General features: G+C 46.9%; 1 protein-coding gene across 2 annotated transcripts in view; it reads left to right on the top strand.

Annotated features, from left to right (window-relative positions):
* The window catches only part of Gng4 (G protein subunit gamma 4), a 42054-nt gene extending 32507 nt beyond the window's left edge, over positions 1-9547 (top strand). For both annotated transcript variants that reach the window (XM_036188709.1, XM_036188708.1), the window contains one exon: positions 9209-9547. In XM_036188709.1, the coding sequence (XP_036044602.1) occupies positions 9209-9337 (129 nt within the window). In that variant the 3' untranslated portion in view covers positions 9338-9547. The remainder of the gene's footprint in view (positions 1-9208) is intronic.
* The last annotated feature ends 15980 nt before the right edge of the window (positions 9548-25527 follow it).

Below are 25527 nucleotides of genomic sequence, written 5' to 3'. Positions count from 1 at the left end.
CACACAGAGGCCACGGGAGTCTGATAGCCTCCTCTGTTGCTCTCCACCTTTGTCCTTGGAGTCAGGCTCTCCCCTTGAACCTAGGACTTGTGTTTTCTTGGCTAGGCTGGAAGCCAGCAAGCCCCAGCAATCCTCCTGTCTCTATTGTGCTCAGTGCTGTGGCTACAGCAGTTTGCAAGGACGCCTGGCCTCTTATGTGGGTGCTATGATCCTGGGTCCCGGCTCCTATCCTCATGATTCCAAAGCAAGCACTCTTAGCCACTGAGCCAGCTCTCTAGCACCTTAAACAACAGATTTCTTACTATCTTCTCTTCTCTCTCTCTTTTTCCTTCTTTTTTTTTTTTTTCTTGGTGTGCTTGTATGTGTGTGGTTTAGCTACAAGTGCAAGCTCCAGGTACCAGTAGGGTGGAATGAGGTGTGTGTGTGTGTGTGTGTGTGTGTGTGTGTGTGTGTGTGTGTGTACATATGTTGAGAGATCTTCTTCCTGAATGGTGGTAGATGGGCACCTCACCATGGCTTCATGTGGCTTTTTGCTTACGCTTGCATGGTGAGACAGAGAAATCCCTCTGTAATTTCTTCTAATATAAGGATATGAGAACCCCTCCCTTATAGCACATTTAGCCTCAATCACCTCCCCCAGAGCTCTGTTTCCACATTTGATTCTGCGTTTGAATTGAGGGGAGGTCTGATTAAGTCTATAACATGAATCAGAGATTTAAAGATTGGTCAGATATGGTGAAGGAGCTCTGTGAGTTTGAGCCTAGCCTGGTCTAGGGCAGTCAAGCATACATAGTGAGACCCTGTCTCAAAATAAAAAAGGTTTAAAGAGTCATTTTGTATGTGTATGTGTATTTGCCTGAGTGTATATATGTGAATCGTATATGTTCAGGTACCTTCAGAAGCCAGAAGAGGGTATTGGATCCCTTGGGCTGGAGTTACATGCAGTTGTGAACTACTGATGTGGGTATTGGGAACCAAACCAGGGTCTTCTGTGTGTGGTGGTATATACCTCTAATCCTAGCCATCAGGAGGCTGAAACAGGAGGGCCACCACAGATCCATTTACAACCTTCGCTGCATGGTGAGACCATCTCAGAAAGCAAAGATTTAAATTTAACAAACGAAACCATAAAAGCCCTCAGAAGATGGGAGTCCATGTTTGTAGCATGTGAACTGAGAAAGTGCTGTCTGGTGGTCCCTCTAAATCCACAGCTCATGGGTAAAGTGAGAGTTCTGACTGCTTCCTTTATAGTTTCATAAGTGAGAAAGTCTCCCAATCAATAAAGAGAAATAATTGCTACCTAAACAAGAGTTAATTCCTCAGTCTAGAAGATGTCCTGCAAAGTCAATAAGGAGGGGGAGAGAGGAAGAGCCCTGGTTTTATTTTCTTGAGCTGGATAAGAAACACGTGAATTAGCAATTTAAAAAGGGAGACATGGGAAGAGTGAGTGCTCAGACAAGGAAAGATAGTCACCTTCAGCAACAGTACCAGAAACATGGCTGAAAACCTCACCAAGAGCAGGAATTCTAGTATTTCCATCGTGAGGAGTCAGTCCTCTCGCCAAACCCACCTTCAACACCCCCACCACCTTACAATGACCTGCTCACCTTGTGAATCCAGTAATAGATTAAATCGCTGGTAATTCACTCACAGAGCCGGCCAGAGTGTGCTCTGACATTCACCAACAGTGCACTGTTGCTGTCTGGAGTAGAAATTGACGGTCTTCCTGAAAGGCAGATATGGGATATTTACCAACATATCCATCATGCGGAGTCTAGAGCCTAGAACTGTCACTTCTTGGAACACAGGCTAAAAGCACAGTGGGCAGCAAGCAGCTCCTCAGAGTACATCCAAGGTGTTAAAAACTGAAGATAACTGTCCCTCAGTAGGCACCAGCTGTCATACATCACCACCACAAATAATGACAGGAGTGGGAAGCAAGCTCTCCTTGCATGTAGAACCCTGCGTGCAACCACAGGGGGAGATGCCCCAGAGTGATCTGCAGTATTTTGTCACTTCTGTCTTTAGGAAAAAAGAAACACAACAGGAAGGGACCAGGGTCAAAAGGTGTCCTTTGACACATACTCCTCACCCCATAGCGACATCTACTTCCTAAGCCAGGCTCTGCTACCTCCCAATAGGCTATTCAAATTCTGATTCCGTAAGTGGATTAAACTACTTAATAAAACACTCACAGGCCTGGCCAGAGTTGTGCTCAATGCCTACTCACCTGGCATCGCTCAGTCCAATCAGGTTGGTAATCAATATTAACCATCACGCATTCTGAAAACGGTAAAATTATTTCAGTAGTGGGATTCTTTCCCAGAACTGCCTCCTTTACAAAGGTGACATTGTCCCTGAGGGCTGGGTTCCTTCTAGACAGGAAGGTCTTTGGAAGGTGTAGGCTGGTACCAGGACAGCAGTAACCATGCAGCTCAGTAAATAGAAGGAATCTTCTTTCCACAAGAAGTCTCATTACCAACTAAGTTGAGTTAGATTGTGTCCCACTGATTTCCTCAGTGTGGATAAACTACCTGGTGCAGACATTTTCTGAGCAAGCCCCATGAGATCCAGCTTGTGACTTCTCCACACCTGTGGTTGAGCCTGAGTTTTTCATGGTGATTCCTTTTTAACAACTGCAACACCTCTTACCCAGCTCCCTCCTAAGAGCCATGTGCAATGTCAGCAGGTGGGGATCTTTAGAAAGAGCAAAATGTGATTTCTGCCCCCTGCCCTCACAGCTTATAAATTCAAACTGGAAAAAGCCAAAACTGATATTTGGTAAGACATAGGTTAGCGTGGTCAGTGACTCTAGAATGAAGATCACATAAGAGGAGAACAACCTTTTAACTAAACCCAAGAGCAGGGCAGGACATTCTCTATCCCTCCAGACACAGCTCCATGAGTACAGTAGTCACAGAAGCATCAGGATGGCATTCACTGTGCTGCAGGAACCGTTACCACTTGCAGAAGTAAAAAGCTAGATGGCTGTGTGGTGTGTGTCCTGCCGGTGGGACAGGACCTGACAGTGACCGCTGAGGCTAAGTTAGGGATGTGTGGTGTGTGCCGTGTCCAGTCAGGACAGGGAGCATCGGTGCCCACTGAGGCTAAGTCAGGGCTGTGTGGTGTGTGCCGTGTCCAGTCAGGACAGGGAGTGTCGGTGCCCACTGAGGCTAAGTCAGGGCTCACCATTTTCCCTAGGAAAAACGAAGCTCCTACCATTCTAGAATCCCTCTGTGCTGGGACCAGGGTCCTTGCTGAATCCATCCTTGACCCTGGTGGCTTGCCTTGCCATGTAAGTGCTCTCCTGAGAAAGCTGTGAGATGCTTGAATTGTGGCTTTTGGTGGTTTTGTCTTGTTTCCTTTTAGACAGAGTCTGTACTTGCCAGGCGTACCTCAGCCTCCTGAGCACTAAAATTACAGGTATGCATTGCCCCACCTAGTTTTTTGAGTTACAGCTTTTCTTGTAAAAAAACTGGGAAATCATGAAGACTGAGCGGTGTCCAGTCAGATGGGACATCTGCCCACCTGTTGAAAGGATTTGGTTAAGTCAAGATCCAGGGCACATGTGGGTCAATTGTAGGCTACGTGGGCTGGGGCCTGTTGGTCCTGTGGTGGCTGTGTAAACAACAGTCCTCACCGAAGTGAGCTTGGTGGTATTAACCTAACCCTCACATTTATGCTTCCCAGTGCTCAACCAGCTTTTGATATGAAGGAAAAGCTGTTATAGCCGTGACCGTGGCTCCCACTTTAGAGACATCCAGCCTTAAGGATTATTCATGCTATCACCATCCGGCTTTTACCCCACATGCTCTCTAGGGACAGGAGATGCTCCCTCCCTGAGGACAGTACCTCCTGTGCTTCAGACATCACCTCCCCATTCAGACCATTCCCCAATAGCCTGGAATTTGCTTCACAGCCCTAGGATTGGAGAAAGCCAGGCTGTGCAGTGCCTAGAGATTGTTCTCAGAAGCCAGTGTGTTGGGCTCCACTCTGTTCAAGTTTAGAAAGAAGAAGAGCACAGACACTCGCTCAGAATTCAGAGGCAAGACCTGTACTTGTGATGTCCTGAGGATCCCTGTGGGCCTAAGGGCACATGGTAGCCACTGCCGGAGTGTGCACTGGGCCTGATCTTAGAGAAGATGCCATTGCTGCATGCTGAGTACAGCCTGGCTGCACTCTTAACCCTGTCATGGCTTTGTTTTCTGGGGGTGGAGAGAAGAACAGACAAAGCCAACCCAGATGCTCTCCTTCGATTCTATATTGCTCAATAGACCAGGACTGCTGAGAAGTAGGTGCCCTCTTGACTTCAGATGCACAAGCTAAGTGCAGTGGGTGTCACCGCGAGAGAAGTAATTATGGCATCTGTCTTGTCATGGAATGTGACTATAGTAATTGCAACATTTTCTCCCGTCATTGAAGCTGGTAATTATAGTGCAACTAACAGCATTATGTGCTAACTTGGGCTGTTTTAATCACCTCTTTTACTCTGAAATGCAATGGGAAAATTCCACAGTTGTTCCCAGGCTACCCATTTCTCTGAGCATCTGCTGTCTTATAACCCTAACAGCTGGATGCTGAGGTAGGAGACCGGGATGCTCAGGGCAGCTCATCACAACAATCTCAATGCTTGACAAGAATGCAGCACAAGAAGGCAGTCGTCCGTTTCCTACCATGGTAAAATTTTATCTTTGAGATTATCGATCTCGTTTCAGAAGCGGCAGATGTTTTGGCATCTGACACTGTTTGCCACCTGTACCTTGCAGGAAGGAAACCTCAAGCTACAAAAATCAATGTAATTCTGATTAAGAAAAAACTCCTTCAGCCCTGGCAGCAGTTAGGTTAGTGAATGCTGGGACAGAACACCATGGGCCAGTGTATTACTTTTCCCAATTGCTGTGGCGACAAAAATACCTGACGAAACACCGTAAGGAAGGGCTCCTAGTTGGATACAGCCCATCATAATGGGAAGGCCTGGCAGGAGCATGAGGTGGCTGGTCACATCACATTAGCAGTCAGGAAGCAGAGAGAGAAAGGCTGGTGCTCAGCTCCTGTTCGCCTTTCTATGCAGACTAGGACCCAGTTCGTGGGCGGGTACCACTCAGCCTGGGTCTTCCCACCTCCCTTAAACCTCCCTGGAAACACCCTCGTAGACACACCCAAAGGTGTGTCTCCTCTGTGACTCTAAATTACAGCCACCACAGCCATGATGGCATTTTTCATGTGTAATGTTCCATGCCTGAAAATAGTCATTACCCATGTTTATCTTCTCTGGACACAGTACAGTGAGCACCGGCAGACATTCAAGGTGCTTTGCTTATACTGACATAAATAGACTTCGGACAATATTATCGAACTGAGGGGGTCTGGTTAAGGTAGAAATTCCCTTGATTACCTTGATATAAAATAATTTACACTGCGTTAGATGCGGCTCGGCAGAAGTAGGCCATTCTTTAGAGTGTAATTGTCTGAGTAAAAATCCTATAAACAATTCAGAATCAGCAGAGCATAGTCAGAAAAAATGGAATAAGATCATTTGTTGGGAGTGTAGAATGACTAAAGGGGCCATGTGGAAGGACCCTTTCCTCCTGGGATTGTCAGATCGCCATCCCTGGCCTCAGGCTTTTTGTTTGAGCTCATGTTCTGCAACTGTAACAGAATTCTGTGTCTGGAATAGAAGGTGGGGGAGAAGGCAGGAGGAGAAAGAAAAGGAAGGAAAGATTGGGAGGAAGCAGGGAGAGAAGAAACAGGAAGGGAAGAAGGAGGGAAGGAAGGTGTTTCTCACAGCTCTGGAGCTAGAAGTCCAAGGGCAAGGCATTGTGCCGGGCAGGGCCCCCAGGCTGTCATCACATGGTGGGAAGGCAAGCCGCCAGGGAAGGCCAGAGAAAACTCAGGCTAAGCTCGGCTCCTTCTCAGGAGCTCTGTTCTACAGTAACACCGTAGCCTATGGGGGTGGAGGGGCACCCAGAACCCGTTTGTGAGGGCCCTTAACTTTCAAAGTGAGTTTTGAAAGGACTTTCAAACTACAACAATCATGTGTCAGTAATTCTGGGTGCATCTAGAAAACTGGCACCGTGTGGAACCAACTCAGGTCCACACACTCCTGCTCCTACACCAAGTGCCTCTACTTGGTCCTGAGTGTACCTCTTTGTAGATTCTGTTGGGCCATTTGGGTGTATGGATGGGATACAACTGAGTAGGTGTAGCTGCAGTCTGGAAAGAACAGCTGCAAAAGAGGCCACCCAATAGATGGACGGTGGTGGTGCACACCTTTAATCTCAGCACCAGGGAGGCAAAGGCATCTCTATGAGTTCAAGGCCAGCCTGATCTACAAAGTCAGTTCCAGGACAGCCAAGGCTACACAGAGAAAGCCTGTCTCCAACCACCCCACCACCACCAAAAAAAAAAAAAAAAAAAGCAACCTAAGAACTTTTTTTCTTAAAAGGAGCATGGTAGTAGCATCAAGCACAATCTCACCTTTGTAACATGACAGAAAAAAAAAAAACTTCTAGATAGAACCTGCTCAGAACTGGGCAGGCCAGACACCCAGCATAATTGCCAGGTGTTGCAGACTCTGGGACGAGAGAGGTGCTTGGACCTTTCAGCTCTTCCACTGGGCACACACCCCACCAAGTCCCCCATCCTAACCCTACCCCCATGCCTTGCCTGCGATAAATTTGAACTGGGGGTAGTTCTCAATTAAGTAAATGACCTCTCTCTGCTGCCGCCCTCACCCACCCAAACCCCAACCGAGACTGGAGACTGCCGCTGGTTGTGTATAAAGGTAAAGTAGTCAAGGGACAGGAAAGCTGCCCTGCTTACTCACAAGCCATCTGCCAACCAGTAGCTGCCTATGTCGGGTCCTCCGCCTCCACATCTGTGACTCCAACACATGCTGCTGCCTGCAGTGGCTGGGTTATTTCTGAGTCTTCTTGGCTGGCTCTAGTGTCTTAGTTTTTCCCTGTCATCTTCTCAGCAAGGTAGATAGATACTCAGTAAACACTTCCTGGATGAGATAAAGAATTCAGAATTATCAGAGCATGGTCAGGAAAAGTGAGACAGGGTCATTTTGGGGGATGGCGGAATGACTGAAGGGGCCAACTTGGACTCTTGCCTCCTGGGACTGTTGGATCTGCATCCCTGACCTCAGGCTTCTTGTCCAATCTCCCCTCCTATGCTTAGATGTGATCTTCGGTAAGGAACTCACCTCTGACCTCTGGATTAGTGACATCCAGAGGTGGTTCTATGTCTCTAAGCTTGTTTTACCTGTGGTCTGTGGTTCTACCTTTAATAGCAGAGTCAGCTTTTTAAATCCTAACCGTACATGGAGATGGGAACTTCCCAGCGGAAGACCAAGCTGGCATGTTTAGCCATGACAAGGGATGATAGGGCACAGAGATAACCCTGATGGACTCACAGATCAGGAGTCCCACAGTGAGGGCAATGGGACATAGCTGTGGCATAGAAAGAAAGGACCTGTGTGTACATGCCTGCTCTAAACTTGGAAGTAAATGCCAAGTGCTTCCTGCCCATCATGCTCACCTCCACCAAGATGGAAAGCTGCTCGTGTCCCACCAATGTGGGAAGGCAGTACATCCACCCAGCTGCCCCTCTGGCAACCTCTGGGATCCCTACCTCTGTCCTTCACTGCAGCGAGACTCCTTTAGGAGTCCATTTAGGCCTGTTCGCCTGGCCATCCTGCACTCAATGGTCCAGATTTCATTTTCCAGTTAACTGTTTTCTTGATGCTGTGACAAAATACCCAAGAAACCCCCAAGGAAGAGTTTATTTCCAGCAGGAAAGAAAGGGTAGTACAAAGAGATCCTTTCTCATTTCACACTCCAAACAAATGTAGCATTTGTCAGGATTGGGCTTGACTCGTCCACGCAATGTATACTTATTTTATTTGATGGGGAAGAAAAATATCAACTTGTGTCTAATGGAGTTACCTGTGGGAATCGGACTACCACAGACACAGACAGGTCTGGGGTGGAAATTGGAAAAGATAATCTTAAGGTGGAAGGTGGGGAAACCTCAAAGCAGGTTTTGTGGCTGGCTGGGATGGGCCCCTTAGGATAGTCTCCCCTCACTTCCTGTAATGGCTAATCTCAGTTTGTCAACATGACTACATCTGCAACCACTAAGACATGAGCAGTAAAGGATTTTCTTGAGTAGATCATTTGAGGTGGGAAGACCCATGCTAAGTCTGGATCATTGGAGATCAGAATGCCCACCCTAAATCTGGGCCACACTGTCTGGCAGCAGACCGCATAAAAGGACACACCATTTCCTTCTCTGTGAACACCCAGCTCTTTTTCTGGACTCAAACTGGGGGAGTTCGCTATGCAGTTTCTGTGTGTTGATCAAGAAGAGTCTGGAAGGAGAACAGAAGAAAGGGTTTCCTGGTCAGCAGCAGCCCGTCTGGAGGGAGCAGCTGCCTGTCACTGGAAGATGTGAGCTTGAGCTAGATGGATAATGGTTCAGCAGGTGAAGATGCCTCCAACAAAAGCCTGATGACTGGATGTTGATGTCTGGAGCCCACATAAAGGTGGATGGATGGAACTGACTCTGCAAAAAAAGTTGTTCTCAGACATCTACATGTGTTCCATGGCATGCACCTGCTTTCTCCCCCATGTATGCACACGTTAGTATATAATAAGTATATTATATACTAATATAATAATATTATATAAGCATAATATTAAATGCAATTTGTAAGATGAGGGCTTATAAAGCAGAGCTGAATAGGGGGCCTGTTGAAGGGAACAGAGTGTCTCTCCTAGTTTGGCTATGAGAGTAGACTGTAGAAAAACCAATACTAATAATTACAATCAGCCTGGCTGGCTAGGAATAGCTTCTGTGTTATTCTTACCGAAATGGCTTTGTAGAGTCACTGTGAGCTTACTCTGCTCTGTTCTCTCTGCTCACTTGTTGGAGGGGCTGGTATCAAATCCATGCTAGGTGAGAGCCACACCCTCAGCATGTTCTCAGCCCCCAGGATCCCGACCTTGACCTCTAGGACAACGGGTCCTTGCAGCATCATCCAAACCCATCACCTCAGTTCTACCCAAACCTGCCAGCCCCTGGACTTGTTTGATCTTGCATACCATATGGCCCGACTTTGGCCATGGCCACTCTTCTGGTGGACCTCAGCCTGGACCCACTCTGTGAACACCTTTAACCAGGTATTTATGCTGTGTCCCTGCAGGTCTCCCAGGCAGCCTCAGACCTCCTGGCCTACTGTGAAGCCCACGTGCGGGAGGACCCTCTCATCATCCCAGTGCCTGCCTCAGAAAACCCCTTCCGGGAGAAGAAGTTCTTCTGCACCATTCTCTAACACCCATGGTCATGAAATGGACCCCTTCCTGTTGTAAAAGTCCCGAGTAGAGATGTGCACGCTCCTCCCGTCTAGAGGCATGCCTCCCATACACACCACTTCCCTCTCTATCCAATCGTGATCTGGGCTCATCTTGGTTTACCATATTTTTTCATGACACTGTTTCTTCTTCTTCTTCTTCTTCTTCTTCTTCTTCTTCTTCTTCTTCTTCTTCTTCTTCTTTTGGTTTCATTTTTGTTATTTCCATCTATAGAGAAAAAAACAGACATTTTTATAGTCAAATAACAAATGTGCCATGTAAAATGTGGATTTAAGGGTCTACAGTTTTTAAACATTAATCCACAAATGTAAATATATCCAGTTAAAAAATTTCAGTGGGTAATTCATGGAAGTTGAAACCATGCCCAAGTGTCCCCCCCCACAGTAATTCAGTATCAAATGAGACCATGTCAGCCAGCCACATATGAGAGTGAGGTCTCTTTCTCCTGGCATGTCTATCATAGGAGTCTTCATAGGCCATGTGCCAGACCCTGTAGATGGCCATTGTCTCCACCTGCCTCTTACTGAACATTCCAGAGCTGATGCTTCTGAAGATGCATCTGTGGTATATACACTAAGGCAGCCTTGACTGTAGATACTCACCAGGACAGCCCACTGGGCCACCTCCTCAGTCAGAATGCCACTCTTCCTGCTTGCTTCCTCCTGCTTGGTGTCTCTAGTAAGGTGAGGCCCTTGGGAATCTCAGCAGAGACACCCCTGCCCTGAAGTAGTGGGTCAGAGTCAGTCACATGCCATTTACTGATCTGAGAAAGTATGGCTGTTAACATCTCTAATCTAACAATGAATCCCAGTGTGGTTTGTTTTAGAGAGGGACTATCTGAAGGACAGAGAAATGACATTTGCTCAAGGCTGCCGACAGTGCAGGCAGACCATGCCTTCCATATGTGGGTAGTCCACCCCTGAACCCCTGCACTGTGGCCGCCTGTTGCATCTGTGCAGATCCACAAACAATCCTACCTGCACACTAGGAAGGAAGCAAACACATTTGTCACACAAGCTTACTGCACACTTCTCTCCCACCTTTGCTGGGAGAAGTCTCACAAGCCGGGATTCTAGCAGTTTGTGATAAATGATATGTGGGTACCCTAAGACCAGATAGCAGTAAGCCCTGGGATTTTCCAAGGTGAGGCTATGGGCCCCGTCTAGAAAACCTCCATGGCCTCCTGACAAAGGCGCAGCTGTGGAGCGCTCAGTGAGGACTTTGTTTTGTAGGTGTTTGGAAACGGCTGCTCCTCTGGCTCTGGGAGAGGCTTGCGGTGTGCTGCTGGGCAAGCCGGTATGTGCCAAGCTGTTCAAGCCAGCAAACTGCAGGCAATGCTAATTACCCCTCTTGCTCTTCTGCTAGGGCAGAAACCAAGTAAGGCTCTGATTATCCTTGAAAACCAATATATGCTGGGTGACAACCTATAACGTTGGGAAGAGTATGTGACTTCCTAGATCCCATGGTTCTGGTGATGAGGACTGTATCATTTTTATTACATTATCATGGGTTTGTGCAGCTTTTGTGGAAAATGCTTAGTTTTACTACTGTGCGTGAGATGAGAGGCTAAGATCCCACGAGGTTTTGTTGAGCTATAACAAAAATCTCTTTATTCTATGACCCATGTTGGCATCATTCACCCAACAGAGGAGACCCTGGTCCACAAAAGCCAAGGACTGTGACAGTACCTAGGGCAGCGAAGTAGGTCAGGAACAGTGTGCTTTAATCTCCTACCAAACTGTCTCTGTTTCACTGTCCCCATTTCCAACCATCTTCTGACATCCACTAGTAACTGTCCTGGGAAGACGCTCCCACGCCACACCTTGTACCCATTGAACTTTCTCACTCCCAACGTCTTTCTACTTATCCCCAGATTTCTGTTCATTCCTGGAGTCTGTGAGATCCATCCAGTAAACTCACTCCATGAAATATCCTTATTTGGATGTAAATATTGTGTGAGTTGACAACTCCACTCCTGAGTATGTACTTGACAGAAATGTGTACGTATCTCAGAAGAAACTCTCTAGAGTGGCCATGGAGGCACTGTTCTTAGTAACCCCGAAGCAGAAGGCCCTTCTGCCCTTGTTGGAGGGAGAAGCAGATGAGGGTCGTTCACATGGTGGACTCCTGCCCAGCCCCAGAAGGGACAGTCTCAGCTCCACCCACAGCTCACTGAGAACCTTCCAGGCCTGGCTGGGTTACTGAGAGCAGGCTAGTCCAAGCTGACTGAAGGAAGAACAGTCGCTGCTCTCAAAGGGCAACAGAGAGGGGGCACAAGAGGCTTCTGGAATGTTCTGTCTCTGTATCTAGCTGCCTGTCCCTCTGATATGTTTAGTTTGTAAAAAAAAAAAAAAAAACAAAAACTCCCAGTCGTATACTTTTGGGTGCTTTTCCATATGTGTTACACTTCAATAAAAAGTCGGGTTTTGTGTCTACCAACTGGATCCCTCTGCTGGATTTCTCCTTCTTCTTCTTCTTCTTCTTCTTCTTCTTCTTCTTCTTCTTCTTCTTCTTCTTCTTCTTCTTCTTCTTCTTTTTCTTCTTCTTCTTTGCACTTTATTTGGTGTTTGACTCCTCTTTACATGTCCTTAGCAACATGACATTGATAACTCCCCTCGTTAGTGGGACACTTTAAGGGTGTGTTTGACAACATTTTGAATACAAAATACTTGTAATCACCAGCTGTCTGGTTGGAGAACAGGCTGCACAGGTGCTTTCCCACACAAACGCTGTGCTCTGGGGTTTGTGGGCAAACAGCAAGGCACACCATGTGTCTCCCACTGAGTGTCTGACGTGACATCCTCAGACACTCTTGCCTTCTCACCCTGTGGAGTGAAGGGACAGGATGGCCTTCCAGGAAAGCCCATACTCACAGCGACCTCTGGAGCAAGAGAACAAGGTACCACAAGGCCCTGTGGTGACAAAGAGCTGGCACACAGGCAGGAAGAGCAGGTGCTGCATGCCTCTCCTGCACTCTGCTTCCTCCGAGGGTCCCCTGCCCCCAACCCGGAATGTCTGGGCTCCACAGGGTCTTTGCCATTCCCTCTCACAGCTCTGCCACTAGAGTCCCAGGGTGATCAGAGAGCAGCTTCTAGCTGTCCCCCACCACCCCTCACAGCGGTCCAAAGGTTTTGTCTGTGATGCTGAGCGCCTGCCTGGTGCCTGAGGAAGCCAGGAGTTGTCAGCACCCCGACCCCCATGGAGGAGCCATCAGAGAGAGAACACTGACAGGCAGAAGGGGTTCTGTGTGGTGACTGCTGGAGTTTGAGCTGACATCATGAGAGCTGGCGTTCACTGCAGCTGAGGAAGAACAGGGCTGTGGCAGTGCCTGAGATAGACTTTATTTACACGGTAACATTCTCAGCTTCCGGGTGGTAGGACAATCCCAAGACCAAAGGTGGCCCAACTTCCAGGCGCATCTCCTGGGCTGAGCACCTTCTCTGCCCAGAGCGGCAGTGGCGGCAGATGAACTGCTGTCAACCCAGGATTCACACTCCTGGATATGAGTGTGGATGACCCAGTGACAACCGAGCCTGGCATGCCCTGACATTTGCTAGGTGTGGGGTTTTTGTTTTTTGTTTGTTTTTCGTTTTTAATTATTGTATCTCACTGAACCTGGTGCTCTTATTTTGGCTAAACTGTCTAACCAGCAGCTCCTAGAATCCCTCTATCTCCCTCCCTCCCACCAGAGCTGAGATTCCAGACGTTTACCATCGCCCCTAGCTTTGGTATAGGTGCTGGGGTTCCAAGTATTTTACTCCCTGATCCACCTCCTCCAAACCCTCCAGTTTTTATTTTTAATCAAATTCCTGTGTTTGATTCTGCTGTAGTTAGGTTTTGCTAACTTGTGACATTCTCAGACCCATTTGTAATAATTTACTGTAGGCTGCTGTCTTGACTCCATGGCTTCAAAGATTTCTCAGAGCCATGGTGTGACCTCCAGTGGCCTGCTTCCTCTGCCCTGGACTTGCTCTCCAGTGCCTGTCACCTCTCTCCTCCAAACCTTGTGTCCTCCATGAGGCCATTACTCAAGGCTGCCTCACTGGCTCTGTTTCTTGCTCCCGCAGGGTCTCTGCACTTGATGTATCTGTCCGCTGCTGGACTGTGGTAGGTCTGTTTATTTTATAGATCTCAACTCAAGATCAGCAAAGACTCACCGTCATATGGTGAACCTCTCGGACCAGCTCAAATCCGTTTCTAAGCTTGTCTGGCACCACAAGAGAGTCCTACATCTGTGCTTGTGGTTGTCAAAGAATGTCTGTAAATGCCAGTGTAGAGACCTACAGAGGTTTTATAGTGAGAACTTACTCAGGGTCGAGAATCTGAGCTTGCTTTACCCAGCAGGGCTGCATAGGGTGGATTGAACCATGGGCATGGTTACTAGGTGTTTGGAAGGGTCTGCACTTATCTGTGTGGTGTACTTTGATCTAGCAAAGGGGAAGTCTTTTGCCCTGCCCCTTGGCATTGTTATAAAAAGCCCTTTTGAAGAGACAGAAGGGGCTGGTGGATGTTGATCCAGGTCCTCCCAAAGCTATCCTGTGTTTCTGTCTGTCTCCTCCCTACCTTTCTGTGTAGAAGTTTCTTATCCCTCTCTCCTCCTCATAGGAACTCTCTAAAAGGTGGGAGCTGGCCTCCCACATCCCAGGTGATCAGAGGCTCTGGTGTTGTTCCCCTTGGTGTCTCCAGCACTGAGTGGGTCACCTGACACATGAGAACCACTCCTAAGTGTCATCAGGACTGGGGCAGTACTCAGTGAGAGTGCTTGCCTAGCATGATCTGTAGCACTGCCCCTCAAAATGAAAAAATGTGTGACATTACTCCTGATTCAATACCACGCTCCAAGTTTCTATTAATTTTTTAAATCTTCTTAAGGTCTTCTTCTTCTTCTTCTTCTTCTTCTTCTTCTTCTTCTTCTTCTTCTTCTTCTTCTCTGTGTTTTCTTCTTGTAATTTAAATTTTTTGGGGGGGGGATTTCACACCTGAGTACTATATTCATATCGTGTCCACCCCTTCTTCTCTCCCCTCCAACTCCTCCCTGTTTCTTTCAAATCCCTTACCTTTTCTTTGTTATTGTTACATGGATGGGTAGGTATGTGGGTGTGTGGGTGGGTGGGAGGATGGAAGGATGGATGGATGCAAATTCAGTCTGCAGAGTCCATTTAGTGTTGTCCTATGTCTATATGTTCAGGGCTGACCACTTGGGACTAGATAACTCGTCAGGCTCACACCTGGAGAACCCTGATTCTTCCTCACTGTGCAGCTATTACTAATTGCCTGAGGCTCTTCATCTGGGTGTGGGCCTTGTGAGAGTTCTTCCATCCTGACTGGCCTGTTCGATCCTGTGGCCATTGTGCCGTCCTTATTTATACAACTGTTGTTGAGAGTTCATGGCTGTAGCTTCCCCATCGTATATAGAAGATACTCCCTCACAGCAGATTCCCTGCTCCTCTGTCTCTTGTGTGGGAATCACCTGTGCAGTGCCAACAGCCTGTTCTCCAGCCCGACAGCCTCCCATCCCACTTCTATGATGTCCCCTCAACTGTAGGCAAAGGGGTTGCCATGTAGATGTATCAACTGGGGCTGAGCACCAGTAGTTCTCTACAGTTTGAACAGTTGTGGCTTTCTATAACGGTTCCTGACTGCTGCAAAAAGAAGCTTCCTTGATGAGGGGAGAGAGCGACACTGACCCGTAGGTGTAAGGGTAAGCGTTAGAATGTGGTTAGTAAATATACTGGATTGGGGAAGTGGCAGTAGTAGACTCTTCTCTAGGGTCTATGACCTCTCTAGCCATGGATAGTGACTAGGTTTACAATACTAGGCACGAATCCCCTCCTACTGAGCAAGCATTAAGTAGTACTAGATGGCTATTGGCTATCTGCAAAATATTCCCATTTTTCACTATTATTAACTAACTGGATTTTAATGCAAAAGTGTCCAAACCACCACCACACTGCCTATTGTTACACTAGGGAGTTTAAGAGCTGAAAGATGGGGCCTATTTGGTTAAGTGCTTGCCACACAAGGACTTGAGTTAGATACCAAAACCCACATAAGAAAGCTAGATACAGCTGGACGGTGGTGGCATACACCTTTAATCCCAGCACTCCGGAGGCAGAGCCAGGCTGATGTCTGTGAGTTCGAGGCCAGCCTGGTCTACAGAGCAAGATCCAGGACAGGCACCAAAACTACACGGAGAAACTCTGCCTCAAAAAAACAAAAGAAAAAACAAAAAAGAAAGGAAGGAAAGAAAGAAGGAAGGAAGTAGGAAGGAGGGAAGGAAGGAAGGAAGAAAGAAAGAATGAATGAATGAATGAATGAAAGAAAGAAAGGGAAAGAGAGAAAGAAAGCTGAATACTATGGTGTGTGCTTCTAAACTCAACAATGGGAAGGTGGACACAGGCAGTCCCTAGCGGGGCCCTGTCCTGCCAGCAGAGCCTAACTGGCAAGCAGTAAAACAGACCCTGTCTCAAAAAACAAGCTGGCTAGCTCCTGAGGACCAACCCCCAAGGTTATTCTCTGGCCTCCATACACATGCCCGCTTACCCTGCCCCCCCATATATGCACCTCCACAAATGTGCATGCACCTTCATTTTGTAAGCTGCTAGGAAACCACAAAAATGCACCATTGGCTTCATAGCCTTGTCAGACTTCCTTGCCACTTACAGGCCATAAATCACTTGCTTGCTCCCAACTTCACTCTTCCCACTGTGTAGCTTAATGCTGGCCTAACGGTGGTAATTAAGGCTGGGGGAGGGCTGCCTCTGGGTGAGAAATAGAGGACTGGCTGGAGCGGGAAGCAGCATTCCCCAGTGAGCCACAAAAGCAGCAGCATGGCATCAGTCAGGGCAGCATGCATTTGGAGTAGGGGACTTGGAAGTGTTTCTGTGAGGAACCAGGCCTGTCATTACCCCAGCTGGGGGCTGGCGAATGCTCACTCCCCAGCTTTTCTTTCCAAATCTTTTGGTAAAAATCCCCACCACTTACCTGAAGCTTTTTAAATTTGTGTTCAATTTTATTTTTGTTTTTTTGTTTTTTGCTTTTAAGTTAAATTAGACTCGGTTCAATTCTGTTTTAAATATAAACCAATCCCTTTGTCCCGGATGCTTTGAGGCCACTGTCTCAACGCTTGCTTCTGGATGCAATAATTGTGGCTTTGTTTTAGCCCTGGCCAGCCTCTGACATTTGGACGCAGATGCACCTGGAAACGGCCCACTTTCGTTCAGATTACATAGGAACAAACCGATGACAAAGGACAGGAAAGAAGGGGGAAGTGGCTCTGGGGCAGGGTACTTGCCTGGCACCTGTGAGGCCCTGGCTTCAACCTCAGCACCACCAAATATAAACCAAAAGGACAGGTAGTGTCTGTGTGGGGGATAAATAATGGCCCGGCTATTTAGAAGACTGGAAAACAAAAGAAACTATATTGGCAGAAGCCTGGGACTTGGGTTGAACTCTGGTTCTGTCCAGTGCTGGCTCTGCTGATGCTGACAGCCTTCACCACCCCCACCACACATGCAGCCTCCCACACCAACCACCCTGCTGCTGTGGTCATATGAGGACAATAGCAGCCTTCTCATAAGAGCTCTTGAATATCCAGAAAATAACACAAGTGGGTAGCATTGCCTGATGTAATGTGTGCTCAATAAATAGGCATTGATTAGTGACTAGATTTGCCTCTGTAACAATTACTGTGGAGACTGAATCCTACAGAGATGCAGGATTTAAAACAAAACTGTACCACTGGTAAAGATGTACTGAAGAGAGGAGAGAAGATAACACGTCAGACAGTGGCTGACATCCCATTCAGCACCTTGGTACACTGAAACTGTAAACTTTTGGGGCACAGTATGATTGAGGGTGACCATTCTGCAAGCACTGACCTCACATCTACCTGGAAGACAAGACTTGGCTATGATTAGCAGAGGAGGACATAGTCAAGTCTCTGGTTATGCTCGAAGACTTCAGAATTGCTATGGACAAAGACATTGGAAGGATTAAAGTGTTTGTCAGGGCCTGTCAAGAGATCCCAGAATCCATCCACCCATGGGAACACGTCACTGCAAGTCTCTCTAGCGACTAGGACATTCCTCTCTTTCTAGCCACTAACCAGCAGCTCTGTGCTAGGCTGTCTTCTCTGTCTTGTACCTTCTGGGTTCGTGACATTGGCACCACAACACAGGACATCGAGAGACCAGAGGCTGATGCTCCTTGCAGTGCCAGGTCATACAGGGCCCCCAAAAGGCAAAGGGATGCACCCTGGTCTTCGGGCTGGGCTAGGAAGGCCCAGCTGCAGCCCCAGCCCAATACTGGAGACGAGGATCCTTTAGACAGCACTTGGGGGTCCAGACATTGGGAGTCCATTAGTATGCTGCTTTAGCTAGTTCTGGGTACTGTAAAAAAGTAACGGGGCTAGGAAGACAGCTCCGTTGACCCGAGTTCAATTCCAAGAACTCATGGACAACAGCCAGGCATGATGGCATGCACTTGTAATCCCCACACTGGGGAAGTGGAGATGGATGGATCCTTGAATTTAGGTAGCCTACTTGGCAAGTTCTAGGCCAGTGAGACACCTTGACTTAAAAAAAAAAAGAAAAAGAAAAAGAAAAAAGCTGGACTGTTGGCAGAGCTTCTCTGTGTCCCAGCAGTCACTCCCAGATAACTACACAGACTTATTATTAATTACAAATGTTCTGTCAATAGCTTAGACTTGTCTCCAGCCAGCTTTTACAACTTAAATCAACCCATTTCTATTAGTATATGTGCTGCTCTGAAGCTCATTTACCTAGTCTATGTGACTCCTCAGACTCTACCCTTCTTTTTCCCTGAAAACCCTGCCCAGTTATGGGCCAATCAACTTTTTTTTCTTTTTTTCTTTTTTTTTTTTTTTTCTTTTTGGTTTTTCGAGACAGAGTTTCTCTGTGTAGCTTTGTGCCTTTTCTGGGACTCACTTTGGAGACCAGGCTGGCCTCGAACTCACAAAGATCCACCTGGCTCTGCCTCCGGAGTGCTGGGATTAAAGGCGTGTGCCACCACCGCCCGGCAACTTTTTATTAACAATAAGAGCAACACATTTTCACAGTGTACGGAAGGTTTATTCCACAGCACTGGACATCTGAAGAATGATCCCTATGGTTATCCTTTGGGCTCCATATATGCACATGCCCACGTATATCTACATACAACACACACACACACACACACACACACACACACACACTCCTGGAGGCTTACAGTTGGGGAGCCAATAGCACAGAGGGGCTCTGGCAGAAGCCTTTCCAGGGTGCACAGTCCTCTTCTCAGTATTTCTCACACTTTAGAGAGCAGGGAGCGGCTCTTCTAAAGGCATCTAGCCCCAATGACCTCCCAAATGTCTTCCTCCTAATGCTGTCACAGTGAGTGGAAGGCTTTTAAATCGAAACTGGGGACAGACAGGAGCCCAATAACAGTGGCTTCAGGAGCTTGACAGGTCCAAATGCAAATTATTTGTTCAGTTTTTGTTGGGGGTAGAACTATGTCCCCATCACAAACGGACATGTTGATGGTCTCGTACTCAGCACCTTGTGATATAGCTCAGCAAGCGCAAGGCCCTGTGTTCCTTCCTCATCTTCCAAAGAGAAGGAATAAAGGGAGAGAGAGATTAGAAGGGAAGGGAGGAGGGAGGGAGAGGGGAAGAAGAAAATCGAAAGAGATGGGTGAGGGAGGGATGAAAAGAGGGAGCGAGCCGGTCCCAGCACTTGGGAGGCAGAGCCAGGCGAATCTCTGTGAGTTCGAGGCCAGCCTGGGCTACCAAGTGAGATCCAGGAAAGGCACAAAGCTACACAGAGAAACCCTGTCTCGAAAAACCAAAAAAAAAAGAAAGAAAGAAAGAAAGAGAGAGAGAGAGAGAGAGAGAGAGAGAGAGAGAAAGAAAGAAAGAAAGAAAGAAAGAAAGAAAGAAAGAAAGAAAGAAAGAAAGAAAAGAGGGAGCGAAGGAAAGAGGGTGGCAAGGAGGAGGCACAGCAGCTGGACATGACGGCTCATGGCTGTAATCTTAGTATTACTGGGGATGCTGAGGCAGGAGGCTCTCAAGTTCAAGGCCAGACTGGGTGACAGTAAGATCCTGCCAAAAAAGAAAAAAAAATTAAAGAACAAACAAAGCCCAAAGTGTAAAAGAGAGCTGATAAAGAAATAATTAGTTTTAAATGAGATCAGATAGATACGCTTTAATCCAGTCTGATTGGTGTCTCTATAAGAAGAAGCGGTAAGGGTGCGGACATACTTAGGGGGTCATAAGTAGATGGCCATCTGTAGGCCAGGAAGCGGCGCCTCCACAGGAGCCAACCCTACTAGCACCTTAAGATTGGACTTCAGCCTCCAAACTACGAGGCTTCTTAGACCTCCCAGTCCATAATACTCTATTACAACCCCCGGGGTATGCTAGCTACTGTTCCTTATTGCTGTGACAAAATAGCTGAAGAAGCAACTTGAGAAAGGAGTGTTGTTTGGTGTCTACTCTAATTGTCATCATAGAACCTATACCCAGTGACTGATGGAAGCAGATGCAGAGACCCACAGCCAAGCACTGGGCCAAGATCCTGGAGTTCAGATTGAAGAGAGGAGGAGGGATTATAGGAGCAAAGGGGCTCAGGATCATGATGGGAAAAACCACAGAGATAGCTGATCCAAGCTAGTGGGAGCTCACGGACTCTGGACTGACAGATGGGGAGCCTGCATGGGACCACACTAGGCCCTCTGAATGAGGGTGACAGTTGTGTGGCTTGATGTGTTTGTGGGTCCCCTGGCAATGAGACCAGGGCTTATCCCAGGTACAGGAACTGGCTTTTTAGAGCCCATTCTCTATGGTGCAATGCCTTACTCAGCCATGATGCAGGGGGGAGAGGAGGGGCTTGGCCCTGCCCCAATGTGGTATGCCAGCCTGTGTTGACTACCCAAGGGAGGTCTTACCCGCTATGAGGAGGGGATGGGTTGGGATGGGAGGGTCTGGGCGGGGGTGAGAGAAAAGGAGGGAAGGGGAACAGGGATTGGGATGTAAAATGAAAAAAAATGTAAATATTAAAAAAAGAAGGAAGGTTGTTTTGATTCACACTTTGAGGGTGCAGACCATCATGGCAGAAAAGGCTTGATGGTAGGAGAGGGAACTGGCTGGTCACATGGCACCCACAGTCAGGAAGCTAAGAGAGATGAATGGTGGTACTCAGCCCACCTTCTCCTTTTTAAGTATAGGACTTAAGCCCATGGGAAGGAATTGACCACAGTTAGGGTGTATCTTTCCACCTCAATTAACCCCACGCAGAAACTTCTTCATAGACATGTCCTAGGTGATTCTAGACCCTGACAAGCTGACAGCCAATGTTAACCATGACCCCAGAAAACATAGACAATGGTCAGATCTGTAAGTAGAGCTTAAGGTACTAATTCCCCCATCACTTCACAAAACTCACTCACAAATCCTCATAACAGCCCTGGAGGTATAATTATCAAACCCATTTTATAGATGACAAAATGAGGCATAAAGGAAGTAAGTCCATTGTCAAGGTCACCAAATGGCAACAAGCAACACAGAAGCCCCAGCAGCCTCATGGTACACTGTAGGCTCTTAGTGACTTTACTATACTGGTTCTTGGAGACAATGAGAAAGTAGCTGACACAAAAGTTCAAATGGAAATAGTGAGCTCCTGAGTAGGAGGGGAGGGGGGCTTCAGAGCATCTGGGGTGTGGTGTTGAAGAACTCCATCAAGTTGACAGCCGTTATGAGGGCAGGAGACACAGAGATGGGGACCAGTAAACGAACCAGGTAGCCTGGACAAAGACATGAGCAGAGTCATGGGGCGAGGTCCCACCTTTCCTCCAGAGGTTGTAGATTAATTTGGAGTTATGAAATGAGTCCCAAGAAGTAGAATTCATCAGAGAGGAACTTGAGCTGGAGAGCACAGCAGCAGCCTCGCCAGGCAGATGCACAGGCACGAGATCTTGGGCCTGAAGCCGTCAGGGCAACCTTGTAACCAGGAAGGGCACATGGCCCAAGGACATGGCAGAGGCATCACAGGCGACAGCCTCTACTTGCCAGATAGCCTCATCGGATGACTCTTCCCAAGACACCAAAGCTAGCAGGTTAGAACTGAGCCCAACTCTGGATCTCAACAGAGCAAGAGAACCCCTTCTCCATGGCAGCCCATGCCCTCTTCTCTGCCTATTATTAACTTTCCTGAGGCTTGTGACTGAGACCAAGCCCAATAGAGAATGGCTTAGAAAGGATGGATTACTTTGAGGGACAGAATCCCCAGAGGCCAACAAGCTTGCTGTCTGTCAGTACCAGGGTGGAGTCTCAGGTCATCACAGAGTGTCATGCTTCATCCAGTGATACAAGTTTCACGTCCTTTCATGGTCCATCTTCTGAAATGCTGACATATGATATTGTGTAAACATCACCTGAATGGGATACAACTTGTTTCTGAAGAGGGCAGCCTTCCAAGGTGTGAACTCCCAACTGTCTTGACTGAAGAGTTTTCCAAGGTGTGAGAGTGTGGCTCACACTTGCCTAGCACGGGCAAGCCAGCTTCACACACCAGCACTAAAAGAGTTCTCCATGATCAAGTCATCCCAAGTGTGACTGACTGTATTAATAACATCATAACTTCCTATCAGCTGGATGCATGTAAAGGTACATGAAGTGTATTCCACCAGTCATGAGTGTGTTTTATTAGAAAATAGATGCCCTGCTGGGCTGTGGTGGAACACACCTTTAATCCCAGCACTCAGGAAGCAAAGGCAGGAGATCTCTGTGAGTTCAAGGCCAGCCTGGTCTCCAGAGTGAGTTCCAGGACAGCCAGAACTGTTACACAAAGAAACGCTGTCTTGAAAAACAAAACAAAACAACAACAAAAATAGATAGATGCCCAATACTACAGGAGTAAATGGACTTGTTTAAGTGTACATTGAGGACTGGGGCTGCGGCTGAGTTGGTAGAGTACTTGCCTCATATGCACAAAGTCCTGGGTTCAATCTCCAGCACCACATAAACTGGGCATTGTGATACATGTGTATAATCCCATCACTTGGGAGGTGGAAGCAGGAAGATCTAGTTCAAGGTTGTCCTCAACTACATAACAAGTTCAAGGCCAACCTGGAATAGCTGAGACCCTATTAGAAAAAGAGAAAGGTGTGTGGTATGCTTAAGGCCACAAAGAAACCTTGTCTCAAAAAACCAAAAATAAGGGTGGGGGGAGGGTAGAAGGACAGAGGAAAAGAAGGAAGGAAGGAAGAAAAAAGGAGAGCACATTGTACTCAAGCTTTCCCAGTATAATATTTATATCCAAATCCATGATTAATTTGTTTGTGATCATGTTGAGCCAGGTATTTATTTATAATAAATATTATATTTTTAGCATCCAGGTAACAACAATCAATTCCCAAGAGTTTATTTGCTTACCAAAGTCTTTATTAACTTGCATATCATTAATGTGAATTTGGGGCATATGTTTTAGTTCCACACAGCAATTTACATTTTTAGAACATATTTGTTTACTGAAGCACCAAATGCTGTAATAAACCATCTTCACAGCCTTAGCTTTAATTAGGACAAGAAAAAGAGAACTTTCAAAGGCAAAATTCCTCTAAACACCAACCAAATGGAACATGACCAAGGCAGTGAGTGCTTGGGCTGTATTCTAACTTTGAAACCTATTTGTCATGTGGCTTGAGGGATGACTCAGCAGTTAAGGGCACTGACAACTCTTACCTGGGTTTAGTTTATGGCAGCTCGTAACTGCCTGTAACTCTGGTTCCAGGGGATTCTTGCCCTCTACTGGCCTCTGCGGGCACTGCATGCATGTGGTGCACAGACATACATGTAGGCAAAAAAAAAAGCAAATCTTTAAAATATATGTGTGCATTATTATGGTTTTAATATGCATTATACCCTAACAGTTCTAGTGTTGAAGGTCTGGTCTGCAATGTAGCAATGTTCACAGGTGGCTGTCTTAGTTAGGGTTTGTATTGCTGTGAAGAGATACCATAACCATAGCAACTCTTATAAAGGAAACATTTCATTAGGACTGGCTGATGTTTTAGTCCATTATCTTCATGGTGGGAAGCATGGCAGTATGCAGGCAGGCACAGTGCTAGAGAAGGAGCTGAGAGTTTTACATCTGGATCTACAGGCAGCAGGGAGAGTGATCTTGGGCATTTGAAACCTCAAAGCCCACCCCTAGTAACACACTTCCTCCATCAAGGCCACACTTCCTCCAACAAGGCCATAGCTCCCAATAGTTCCATTCTCTATGAGCCTATAGGTCATTTTCATTCCAACCACCACAGTGGGCCTTTGGGGAAGTGATTGGGTCACAAGAGATCTACCCTCATCAATGCTCACGTTCATAATCTGATGTGTACAAGTGTTATGTGCATGCATGTGCATGTGGGCAAGTGCTTGGGAGAGATGCAGAAATAGTATTTAGAGCTTGGAAACAAAGACTTGAAAAGAGCAAAGAAAAGGTTACCAGGTGTTGTCTCCACCAAATTGAAAAGAGCACCCAATTGTCGCAGTTACTGTGATCAGTCCAATAGACATAATGATACTAAGTCTCTCACTTCTTTGACCATGGTCTATAAAGCAAGAGACAAGTTTACATCATAACTCAGAATCAACAAGAGAATCAGATCCATCTTTCCTCCACAACGGACAAGGTGCTCCATGTCCTCTTTCATTTGTTAAAGCAGGGCATGATGTGCTGAATTGTTCTCACATACCAATGGACCCTGACCATGTATGGAAGCCACATGTTTACTGTATGGGAAGGAATACCATTCATACCACAGGTGCTGATGGACAATGAGAATTTTGTAGTAGTGATAGAGGAGGGCTTTTATGTCTCCCACAATAATAAGCTCTTTTGGATGTGTCTGTCCCACCAACTGAAGTGCCCCTGACTGCTTTACATGGTTATCTTCATTGATAACTGATTTGATTAAGAAACATTCAAGGAGTCAGGCATGGTAGCACACGCCTATAATCTCAGCACTGCAGAGTCTGAGGCAGAGGGATTGGCATAAGTTTGAAGCTAGTCTTTGTAGTTGGCTCCAAAAGACATGGAGACTTATTATTAATTATGAATGCTTGGCCTTAGCTTAGGCTTGTCCCACAAGCTCTTTTAACTTAATTCAAACCTGTTTCTCTTCATCTACATTTTGCCTCAGGACTTTTTACCTTTCTTTTATTCTGTATGTCCTGCTTACCTCATGTCTGGCTGGCTGGCCCCTGGTGTCTCCCTGTTGTCTCCTTTTCTTTCTCCCAGAGCCTAAATTCCTCTTCCTACTTACTCTGCCTGCCTGTAAGTCCCATCTATACCTCCTCCTTCGATATTAGTCATTCAGCTTTTTATTAGACTAGTCAGGTGCCTTAGGCAGGCAAGAAAAAACAGCAACACATCGTTACATAGTTAAACAAAGATTTTGCAACAAGCTTTGGCTACACATAGTGAATTTAGGGATAGCTGGGGTAACTGAGGTGGTGTGAAAGAAAATGGCCCCCAAAGGGAGTGGCACTATTAGGAGGTGTGGCCTTGTTGAATGAAATGTGTCACTGTGGGGGTGGGCTTTGAGGTCTCTTTTGCTCAAGCTTCCCTTAGTGTGACAGTCAGTATACTTCCTGTTGCCTGCAAGATGTAGCACTCTCAGCTCCAGCACCACATCTGCCTGCACGCTGCCATGCTACCCACCATGATGATCATGGACTGAACCTCTGAACTGTATCCAAGCAGCCCCAATTAAATGTTTTTCTTTATAAGAGTTGCCATGGTCATGATGTCTCTTCACAGCAATAAAAACACAAACTAAGACAGTTACTTTGTAAGACTCTGTCTCAGAACAAAAACAAAAAGAAAACAAGAAAGAAAAGACAAGGCCTAGGTCCTGGATTGTGGGTCATTCCTGTGGGTGTATCTGTGAGGGTGTCACCTGAGAAGATTGAAGGAGAAAAGAGCGTCTGCCTTAATATACACAGCTCCATGGGGTCCTGGAATGAAGAGAGAGTGGGGAGGGACAGTGAGAGGGAGACTCGGAGAGAGGGAGGGAGGGAGGGAATAAGAGAGAGAGAGAAGAGACATTCCCATTATCTGCTCTCTGATCCACCAGGAGGTGAACAGGCAGCCTC

Source organism: Onychomys torridus, chromosome 5 (assembly GCF_903995425.1).
Source record: "Onychomys torridus chromosome 5, mOncTor1.1, whole genome shotgun sequence".
NCBI classification, from domain to species: Eukaryota; Metazoa; Chordata; class Mammalia; order Rodentia; family Cricetidae; genus Onychomys; species Onychomys torridus.
The sequence above is the reverse complement of the archived record's forward strand: the minus strand, read 5'-3'. Positions and strand labels throughout refer to the sequence as shown.